At 36.8% G+C, this 11,904-nt stretch overlaps 1 protein-coding gene across 1 annotated transcript in view; it reads right to left on the bottom strand.

Moving 5' to 3' along the window:
- Nucleotides 1-6,257: 6,257 nt before the first annotated feature.
- LOC114363007 (organic cation transporter protein) overlaps nt 6,258-11,904 on the bottom strand; it is a 30,561-nt gene continuing 24,914 nt past the window's right edge. Inside the window, exons 3-6 of the mRNA XM_028318599.1 lie at nt 10,500-10,755; nt 9,471-10,100; nt 7,447-7,628; nt 6,258-6,816 (exon numbers count right to left, since the gene is read on the bottom strand). Of these exons, the coding sequence (XP_028174400.1) occupies nt 6,667-6,816; nt 7,447-7,628; nt 9,471-10,100; nt 10,500-10,755 (1,218 nt within the window). The 3' untranslated portion in view covers nt 6,258-6,666. The remainder of the gene's footprint in view (nt 6,817-7,446; nt 7,629-9,470; nt 10,101-10,499; nt 10,756-11,904) is intronic.

Here is an 11,904-nt window from a genome sequence, read left to right as displayed (position 1 = left end):
AAATTTTACTTATCGCAGATCGTTATTATTTATAGCCTATGTTATTCTCATGTATAAATAATAATACTGTAAAGTTTCATCAAAATCTGGTCAGTAGTTCTTGCGCGATAGAGTAACAAACATACATCCATAAAAACTTTCGCATTTATAATATATCCTACATTTTCATTTAAAATAATAATATTATATACAATAGTTAAAATATACAATATTTAAAATAATAATATATATAATAGTTTAATATAAAATGTTTGCCAAAAAAATTAAACTTATAAATAATACTTACAATTTGATTCTGACGTGAACATTTCGAATTTTAATCAGCATTAATGTGATGCGCGTGTTACGAAAAATGTAGATTCCTAATAATTTAATAATTTGTGTTGATACAGTTTTACTGAAAAGGAAATACATAATTCAAATGTAAGAATAAAATAATCTTTACCAGGGTCTTCCCGCCACCTTCACCAGATCGTCGGTTCACCTAGTGGAAGTGGATTTTAAGCAGAAATTATTTATTTACAAATTTTAATTGTCATAGAGTTTAGGTAATCTTTACAATATTATCATACGCAAATTTAAACTTGTGATAACTATTAGTTATTTGCTTGTAAAGTTTTAATCCTCATACTTTTATTAACATACACATAAACTTTTGTCAACTTATGTGCTTTGTTAACACTAACAGGCAAAATGAGAGCTTTGTGGTCGTGTCGAGAGCTTTGTTTATTTCAGGACGTTCAAAAAAGTCCTCCAACAGAGGGGTCATTCACTGTAGAGCTAAGTACAGTGATGAGTGTTTTAGCTTTACCTCTTTTATGAGGCTAAGTTCACGTTTGAGTTCAATATTATATGATGAAAGACAATTTCGGTAAATATACTCTTCTACTTAGCTAGTAAATTTTGACAAATATCTACTAGCCCTACTATAATCCATACTAATATAATACATGCGATAGGAACTCTATTTGTCTGTTACGCTTTCACGTCTAAACTACTGTATGATTTTGATGAAATTTGGTATAAACATAGTTTGAGTCTGAGTATTTATTACAATTTTTGAAACAGGGACGCGCGCGTGAATTTCACACCGGAAAAGTGCAAACCACTTCAAGTAGATTGTTACTCTAATTATTTTGAGTTTGTTGCACCTACTGATAACTTCATGAAGCATACTTTTTTACAACATTATATTTGATCAAGCTACTAATATTTTTGTTACATCAATAAACATTCACAACGTCTTGACCAAAAGAATTCGTGCAGTGACAGTGTTCGAGCAAATAATTAACTGTAACTCTTTACAATTCATTGGCTTCCTTGATAAAAAACAATTAATTCAAATTAACTGTTGATAACTCATTAATGTTACGATTTGATTTAAGTTTTAATTTGAATAAAATAATTTAAAGTTAAATAATTTCCGCTAGCTACCCCGGTAAACTTCGTGTCGCCTAGGTTCATGAGAAATAATGTAGGTTTATAAATAATAATAATAATCAATAAAGCTACATAGAATCTTTTCGTCCAAAATACCTCAATGCTTAAAGACGAAAGTTTTTAATCAGTCTGTGTTACCAGTGATGACATACGGCTCCGAAACGTGGCCTCTCACCATAGGCCTCATAAAGAAGCTCAAAGTTGCACAGCGTGCTGTAGAAAGGGCTATATGCTCGGTGTTTCTGACATAGCCCGACGGATTAGCAAGCTGAAGTGACAATGGGCAGGGCACATAGTATGCAGAACTGACGGCCGATGGGGCTGCAAGGTTCTGTAGTGGAGGCCACGTACCGGAAAACGCAGCGTGGGACGTCCACCCACAAGGTGGGACGTCCACCCACAAGGTGGAACGACGACCTGATAAAGGTAGCAGGAAGGCGCTACATGCAGGCCGCTACCAACCGTGTGATGTGGAAATCATTGGGAGAGGCCTATGTTCAACAGTGGACGTCCTACGGCTGAAATGATGATGATTATGATGAATATACAAATATCCTTGGATATTTTACACTACGCTTCTAGTCCCAAACTATGCAAAGCTTGTACTATGGGTACTAGACAACGGATTTAGATTTCTAATGGTACAAGAGTTTTCGAATCGGTTAAATAGAACCGAATATTTGACACAAACAAACAGTCAAATCTTTCCTCTTTAAACATTTTATTTGTGTAAAAGTTACTAGTACGAGAAATCCTTATCGTAGGTGAATGATTTGTGACAGGTCAGTCTACAAAGGTATTTTTGTCGTTATCAGTAAGCGCCAGTTATTTTTTCTCAATCATAATTGAGTCGTTGAGTCATTTGTTTTATTTTATTGCCCTTATCGAGCTGAAAGTATTGCGACGGGGCTGATTCTGAGCATTTTTACAGTTTATATACGTTTTCTTTAAGCGAAATACGTCATTGATGTAGTAAAAATAATAAATACAAACTAATTGCTTGTCATATATTATTTCAACCCTTTCTCCATTCATCCATTAAAGGCGTGTTAGGTACCTACTTATTAAATCAATTACTGATATTATTAAACACCTATTGGTAATAATAGAGACAAATAATTTGTAAGTATGGATGCAATTGAGAAAGGATTAAAATATGACAGGATCTCAATATACAAATTTATGAAAAGAGCCTTAATTTTTTATCTGGTTTCTTCTTCTTTCCCAACCTGTATGGTCAGTGTGAAGATTGTAGACCAAATCCTCCATTCGCGTCTGGTTATCTGGTGGCCGTGCTCTTGTAGTAGATACTTTAAAATTTAGGGTCTAAATGATCTGATGATGGTAGAAGAAAGATGACACAGAAGGAATAGATTTAACTGCGTAGAATAAAGCTCTGTGATTGGTTTATGTGTGACCCTGTGCGTCCACGCGCACTGTGAGACCTTAGGTCTTGTCCAGGAGGGCGAATTTGAATTTTCAACTCGCGCGTGTCTTGTGGACGCAATGTATTGGCTGCTAGTATCTCGCCAACGCGCGTATGATTCTACGCGCGAAGACTTTCGTGGCGAATTCGCCCTCCTGGACAAGGCCTTATAGTAATGTTTGTGAATACGGGCGAATGTCGTCTCAGAATCAGCCCCAAAGTCACACATGAACAAATCCGGGCAATGGACAAATAGACAGATAGGCCACCGTATCGGCCACTATCGGGCGTATCTGTATCATGAGCCACGCCCGAGCCACTATGTTGCAGGCAAAGTATGAAGTCAGATATAGCTCGGACGCTTGTTTCTGTTATTTTAGAGTTGTGATCTGAAATAGAACATTCCCATGAAAGCATTGTAAGGTGCTACAAAGTAACTGTAGTTTTTCTAATATCGAAATCCAACTAAAACATTTTCATGTAACATGTTGCCAAGACGAGACCATAATGGTTTACATTGTTAAAAAGTTATCAGATCTCATGTAGAGCCAAGGCTCTACATGAGATCTAAGGCGGTTATCACACTGCACCGCGCTCCGCCGCGGAGCGCGTGATTTTCATATAAAAAATCACGCGCGCGGACGCGTTGTCAGTGTGAAGTGCCGCGCGTGTTTTCTATACAAACTGAGGTACTTGCATACAATGATTAAATCTGTCGCCCCGCGCGGCGGAGCGCGGCGCAGTGTGATAAGCGCCTAACACGCCTTAAACCCTATCCTAATCTCTACACCTTGGTCGAAAATATGTGGCACGGTCGTTTCGCAGTCGTCGTCACGGGCATAAGGTGAAATATTTATACACTGTTCATTATTTTTCTGTTAAAGTCTATTCTCATAGTAACGAAATGACCAAGCAATGAACACCGCCAAAAATAAAAAAAGACTTTCATACTAACAAGTTTTCAAGTAACGTTGCTAAAAGTCTGATTTAACTTAATGCCCGTAACATAACGATACAGCGGTATCGCGACGGTATCTGACCGCGGTATTTCATCCAATAACGTTACCAAAACCCGATAGGCTCGGGAAAGAAAGGCCGCGAGGAAGAGGATAATTTTATGACTTGAAATGAGGTACATACTTATACAGGGTGTTTGGCGCAAGGTTAGACAAACTTCGTGGGTGTATAGGTAAGGTCATTACCCTGTATACTGTAGTTCGTTCGTTTCAGCCAAATGACGTTCACTGCTGGACAAAGGCCTCCCCCAAGGTTTTCCACAATGAACGGTATGGTACGGAATATTTTGGAGTACTTAGACCGCATTTTCCAACAAAATCTTACAAAAAATTGACCTTTGTGTTATGAAATGGAACAACTATGACATCTAAGTTCTTCGGTACTCAAATGAAGCAAAATTATCAGAAAATCATCATCTTAATAAATAATTAACTGTTGAAACCCTTCCACTAAAGAAGAGGAGGCCCGCAGTCGCAACAGTGGACTGTAATGGGCTGTTGGTAATGATGATGAACTGTTGATACAGTTAATTTATTTTAAATGGAATTGGGATTAAGACAACGTTCTGTTATAAGGGAAGAGACTAGCTGTCATTTATTATTAATTAAATTTAGATTAATTGTACTTACCTACAGAAGGAAGAGTTGATAATAAAAATGTAGGTGTGAATAAAAATGATCCTTGTATTTAATTCGTTGCTTGTAGCTTGTATATCAATTATTTTGCCTACGCCACAATTAGTAGTGTTACTAAGGACAAAACTTGCTCGCAGACTATGAAGTATGAGACTCTAGATTTGATTAACATAATATTACAACAGCAGCTCTACTTATGGTGATTGTAGCTGAATGTTCTTGATTTTCCGAATTAGGTTAGTCTAGTCTAGGTCCTCCGTGACTTAATTATTAATCTTAGCATTAATACCAGTCTGTTCGCCACTGGGTAGTTTGGATATCAAGTTCATAGACAGACAGTCACATTATTTGTTTCTGTCGACAGAACGTCTCACTGATATTGTAAATGTGAGAGTTTTTGAGGATAGTTACTTAGGCTGGGTTGCACCATCTTATTTTACCTTTAATAAACGTCAAAAATTTGTCAAACTCCATACAAAAAGCAGCGGTTATCGTTATAGTTACCGTTAAGGTGGTGCAACTCAGCATTAAACTCTGGAATCGTCGTTGAGTGACAAGCAATCGACTAGTTTTCTTAATTAAATGTTTTATCGCTGGTACTACATAATTAGAAATATCACTAATATTATGGCATGACTACCTTTAAGTGCTTGTTTACTTGTGTTGTGGTTTCTATTAGGTAATTTGTGGAAATTTGCTGTCATTGCTGAGATACCTACCAGATACCTACTATTCGTTGAATACTACTTACTGTTAAAAAATAAGGCTATTCCCACCGATATCGATCCCACTAGATACCACTTTTGTGTAGCCAGGAACTACTACTTTATCGCTAAGTTTGTAATAAATAATTAACTAATAACTCTAAATATTACCTCCGGTAAATAATTCTGCAATGCCTATATTGCCCATCATTGAAATAACCAGAAATACACGTAGCAAGAATCGAATGTTAGTCAAATAAAGCCCACTGGTACTCTATTCAATCACGATATCAACAAACTCGTCGATTTACAAATAAAACCAACCTCAACTGTATTTTACAGTGGAACCGAATGCTAGATAATTAAAACGATGTATGCATATTTGGATTTTTTCGCATGATTGCTTAGTTAGAGTTCATAGAACGGATTGTGGTGTTTTTATTCGGTCTACCAAAAATCAATGTTGATCAGCAAACGCCTGTGAATAGATTTATAGCCACATGTTTAATAATTATGATATTGCTCAGTATAAAGATTGAATAAGCATAGATGTTACTGTTATTTTAATGTGGAATTTTTACATACGACAAACATCATTATCTTTCTGTTACATTTAAAATTTAATGTGTGGACAGTGGATACTATTTTGGTTGCAAAGGTATTAGGTTCGATCGTTCGTTCGTATCTACATGAATTTCTTTGCCCTAAACTAAAACTAAATAGGTAGAGTTTATTATTTTTAGGGGAAAGAAATACAGATATTAAAAAAATATAATGTAGGTTCTGTCTTCAAGCTATACTAACCTGCATGAAAAAATAAAAGAAAATATTTTTTAGAATAAAAAGATTTATTCTCAAAATGTAAAAGCATCTCTCAAATATCTTTCTCTCATGTTTGTACGTAGTTGAACACTTTTTATTATTAAAGAAACATTTTATGGCAAAGTGCTGTGCTTTATGGCATCCTCTTTAATCACATTAACATTGAGATTGTAATTAATGGTAGCTCACATGTAAAGTAAGTAAACTAAGTAACATTATACACAATACATTTTATTTCAACATGTGCTCATTTATACATACTCAGTGCAAAAATACAGAAAGTATAAATAAGTAATTATGAATAAACTTTTTTTAAATACGAGTGTTACCTACAGCATGCTTGAAAATAATATAAAGATTATTTTATAAAATTGTCATCCTTTAAAAATATTTTTGCGAAGCTGAGCTAGGTAACAAAAGTTCACGTATGCTATGTAGTAATATTAAATAATGTAAGTAATGTCTTTTCATTGTGATGTCATGTGATAAAAATACAAAGTCGATCAAAATGATGATCTGAAATATTGTTACGATGCAGTTATCAAAAATATCAATATGCATTTGGCCGCTCTGTGATTTAGCTAAGTCAAATTGAGAAGGCGTTTATGAGAAACCATTTGAACTATGGTTCTTCTTGTTGGACCTTTCTTTTGGATAACTGCTCGGCTTCTTCGATGGTGTCAGGTAGAGGACAGTTGATGGTCTCTGGAAGCGTGAAGACCAGGACACTGGCTGCCAGCGCCAGGCTCCCGAAGAATATGGTGGGCTGTGCCTGGGGAAGGAAATATGAATGAAAATTCGTAAGATAATTTATTAATTTAATCATATAGTCCTAAAATATGCGGAGATTGTGAACAATTACCGCTAAATGAGGGGCAATTAAGTTGACACACATTATTTATAGAGTAGATAGGTACATGGCATTTTATTTGATCCTGTGAGAGATTGAAACTCGTCGCCGTTTTGTGTTTCTAAGTTTTTAATTTGAACTCTAATGTTTTAGTTGACAAAAAGAGTACAATGAAATCAGATTAAAATGACAAATACGAACGAGTACAAACACGATCCACTCACCAGCAATTGTGTTAACGGTGCCAAAGTCGACCCAACCCTGCCCAAGGACGAGCAGACCGCCAACAAGGACTGCCGGACATTGGTCGGGAACACTTCAGACACGTAGATGTAGACAGAACTGTACGCCACAGTGATGCTGAACTAATAAAACATTGTCTACTCACCAGCAACTGTGTTAACGGTGCCAAAGTCGACCCAACCCTGCCCAAGGACGAGCAGACCGCCAACAAGGACTGCCGGACATTGGTCGGGAACACTTCAGACACGTAGATGTAGACAGAACTGTACGCCACAGTGATGCTGAACTAATAAAACATTGTCTACTCACCAGCAACTGTGTTAACGGTGCCAAAGTCGACCCAACCCTGCCCAAGGACGAGCAGACCGCCAACAAGGATTGTCTGACGTTGGTCGGGAATACTTCAGACACGTAAATGTAGACAGAACTATACGCCACTGTGATGCTGAACTTGCCGCTCAGATAGATGACTAACGACAGCCACTTTTGACCTGCGAAAGAAATGGCAAATTAAAATAAATCGATAACCTCAGGTGGGAAATTGTACCAACGACTTTTCGCTTGCCGGGCGACTGATCTGCTCTACTCTGAGTCAATTTCCAAATGAGGCAAGAGTTTTACTTATTCCAAGAAGATTGAAGCGTAGTTATTTTAGAGTAATGTATTACCTATACCACTCCGTACACTTCCTACCTACCCAATGGGTAGTACTAGTAGTACCCATGGATGTCTTAGTAAATAATAGATAAATTTGTGAAATCAGGCCACCTCAATCCTTGTGGCTAGCTTAAACGAGTTTATCCATAGTACCCTAAAAGTTACCAATTTCTATCAATAGTTAATTAACTCGTGTCTGCCTTATAAATTCCAGGAATTGATTCAGTCGGTATGATGTTTGCAAATAGGTTCGTATTAGCTTACACGAGAATAATTTCCTAAAATTGCAAAATCTATAGAACTTTCTACAAACATAGGTTTATACTAAATGTTATTAGAAAATCGTTTTTCATTAACCGTTATTACTTTCGGCTTGTTTGTTCTGAAATTAATGTCTGTGTTTGTAGAGCCTTTAATTTAATCCTCAAAATGTTTATACAGCAATCAAAGACATTGAGACATCGTTAAGCGTTTTGTAGCCGCAAAAATTGTACTCTATCGTCATTAACTAAAGCCACAACATAATGAGGTGCAGTAAGTATATGCGACACGCCTTCGAAGCACATTTCAGACAGTTAAGTTGATCAACAAACCGCTCAACCAAACTGGGAAAAATTACACAAATTACTTTTTTATGTTTATCTCGTAAGGGGATGAAAAAAGGGTCACCTTAAATAAAAAAAGAGTCAAACTCGAACTATCAGAATGATTAACTACGTATGCATTACAATATTGGTAGGCAGGTTTTTTTCCATTTTGAATTACTTACATAATCATCTAGCTAGATAATACGAGTGTGAGTACTTATGCATGCATCCATATAAGCAAACGAATCTACTGTTCTTATCTTGCTCCCCCAGTCTCTGATCTGTAAGGAGTTGGAATCGGCTTTACTTAAATATTCCATTAATTCAGGCTACTGGGCAAACAGCCTTCCAAGTAAACAGGGTGTTCTTTAACGCGATTCTGTTCAAGCAAATTGTTTTTGGATTATCAAAATTGACTTTTGTCAACGACAAATTACATCCAAACTTAATCCTGTGGAAGCTGCGGCTTTGGGGCCCATTTCGAGAACTGTTTATCATTGATCGGATCTAGACGAAATGTTTTATAAAGAAGACGTGGAGTGTCTTATTTAGCTTCATTAACTTCTATATTTAGAACGATAGGGATCTAATCATTAATCCAGTCAACCTACTATTCTTAGAAATCCGATAAACGAGAGAAACTTGCTATTAAAGTAAGTAGTCAAGATAACTCGGTATATACTTAATTAGACAATAAAATAAATACTTAGAAATCTGAATAACTTAAGTCCACGGTAATAGAAACTGGAATTTTTTCAAATTATTAACACTATCTAGGTATGGATCTAATGATTCGAGTAAACCTTTCTTTGATTGCGAAGTGATGTGATATTGAGGCAGGCAAGTCTCTGTTAGAGTAGGCGCACACCGTTGATTTTTAGTTGGCCGATAGTTGTGCCCGATTTTAAATTGTATGAAGAAGAATCGGCCAAATCGAATCGGCGTAGTGTGCGCACTCCCATACACGCCCATACTGATCAACTGCCCGACTAAACTATCGGCCGACGAAAAATCAACGGTGTGCGCCTACTCTTAGAATTAAGTTTTCTCGTACCTACGAAATGTATAAAATGTCTGGTGTTTATTTACCTTTGGGCAGAAACGATAAGCTTATACACAAACACGCACTCAACACGTATGTCGTAATCAACGTCCTTTTTCTCCCGAATCTGTCCAAGACTAAGAAGCACGCGAAATTAGCAGGAATCTCCACGAATCCCACCAACATAAAGTTCAGATATTTATTCCCGGCTAGCGACACTGAGTTTATCGACAGTCCGTAGTACACAAACGTACAAGTAATCCACAGGAAAGAGCACACAACCAGTCTTTGTCTTATAATACTAGATTTCACAACTTTGATGAACGTTGACGATTCCTTATCGGCTACAACTTCTTCCTTTTGTTCCAAAGGCACTTTATGATACAGGGGCGAAAGTAGTTCCTCGGAGAGCTCCACGTTATTCATTTTGGCGGCTTTGTTGAGGATTGCAACGGCTTCGTCTGTTCTCCCTTTGCTGAGAAGCCATCTGACGCTTTCGTTGAGGATCCAGAGGTATGAGAAGACTAGTAGGGCTGGAGAGTAGACGATGCGCAGGAGTTGGCGCCAGTCTTGAAGGTACCAGGACAGGCCTGAGAGGGTCATGACACCGAAGACGTAGAGAACATTGATGATGGTGTTGCCGAAGACTCGGCCTTTGGGGCCGACCAGCTCCATAGCTGAAAATAAAGTTGTGATTAAAGTGGTTGTAAACTGATTTGAACAAAGGGAGTTTCTTTTGCTTGCTTTGAAATCGAATAAAATAGTGGGCGACACCTAGCGATATTAGCTTTTCGCCGCAAATGGAAAATGAAAGTGCGTGTAGTTTATTTTCCAGTTCCAGCCGCATAAGGGCATTTCTTAACTTTCTAAAGCCGTTAAGAAAAACAAAACGTCGATAAATGCGCAACCTTTACGATTAAATAATGTAGCCCTACCTACTCTTCATTTGTTTATGGTTGCTTTCATACAATAAAAATCCACTTAGTACTTTTTGCCTGAAAACTCATATAAATCCATCATCACAAATGGCCGTGTGTCTAAATAAAATATAGGTACTAGTATAGTTTCAAACTTACCTAAAACGAACGCAGTACTATAAGCTCCGGCGCCCATAGCCGTTTCCAAGAACTCAAACGCCATGAACATCTCGTAGTTGATTGAGAAAGATCTGAGGATACCAAATATGCCGTTCATCAGAGAGGCTATAGACAGGGCTGTCCTCCTCCCAAACCTGTCGGATATGATGCCCGTCAGAGGCAAAGATACGAAGAGGCCCGCATTGTGTATGGTGCCTACGAGAGTCCTCTTCATGTCTTGGCAGCCCAGGTCAAACTGAAACATAAATGCCATGTAAAAATGGGAGTCAAGTTCCTGGTAATATAAAAGATAGTCATTAGTGACTTATTAATCTATCAATACACAGTTCAAAACACTGAACGGATCGCGCTGCTAATTATAACGTTGGCTTCTGCTATAAAAGGATTATCCAAAATTAACCCTTTAAAGGGATGAAACTGGGGATCAAAGATTGTGCGAAGAAAATTTAACGCGAGCGAAGCTGCGAGTAAAAGCAAGTTAAGAATCAAGATCATTCTGAAGATTTATCTTGGGAAAAATTATCGACAAACCTTTCAATAAACAGTGACTTTCAACATAGGTGTTCGTATTAAAATAAACACTTAAAAGGTCTATAACCCATCCATACCCAAATAGGTACACCCGACTATGCAACTCATACATAAACATTTACATTCACTATTTACTCTAGACTTTACACATAGCCCTGTTAGGTCACATACAACAATTACAAAATCTTCTGATGGATTTCTGATTATATTTGCTCCAAACAAATATGTGTTATTTGCCATAGATTAGATCCGGTTGCTTAATAGAGGAGTATATGTGTATTTAACTGGAGCAAACATAAAGATAAGAATATATTTGATGTGACAGCAAACACCGCGCGAACTGTGCTTGGGAAATCTGTTAAAGCTGCGAATGATTTTGATTGAACTAATGTGTGTTTCTAATAGTTTGTTGAGTTATCACTATTTGGCTTCCTACTTCTGTTTATGTTATGGAATGATTAAATAGATAAAGCATCATAGAGAGAGTTAGGTATTTCAAATTCAAATATTTTATTAAATCAGCCTACAATTCGACTGTAACTACTTTAATTGTCTTCTCTTCTTATTGCCAGATATGAAACATTTTAATTGTTTTTTGGATTGGATAGATTCATGAAGTTTCAAAACACGATCCTTCTCTTTTTTTAAACGTGATAGATTGATTTCATTTCTTGACCAACTTTTGAAAGCAACTAAAATCGAACTTTACAGTCAATAATTGAAAATGTAATGGATTTTGGGCTAAAGACTTGAGTATTCTAGAAGTTGACTTGAAATAACTGGTTAATGATGATAATATGCTATGTAAGTTAGGATACTAGAGAGGCTTCAATTCAATGAGTTGAAAGAATAA

The sequence above is a fragment of the Ostrinia furnacalis genome, unplaced genomic scaffold (assembly GCF_004193835.3).
Source record: "Ostrinia furnacalis isolate ACB-3 unplaced genomic scaffold, ASM419383v2 OfSCF6941, whole genome shotgun sequence".
Lineage (NCBI taxonomy): Eukaryota > Metazoa > Arthropoda > Insecta > Lepidoptera > Crambidae > Ostrinia > Ostrinia furnacalis.
Note: the sequence above shows the minus strand (reverse complement) of the source record. Positions and strands in the feature narration are given on the sequence as shown.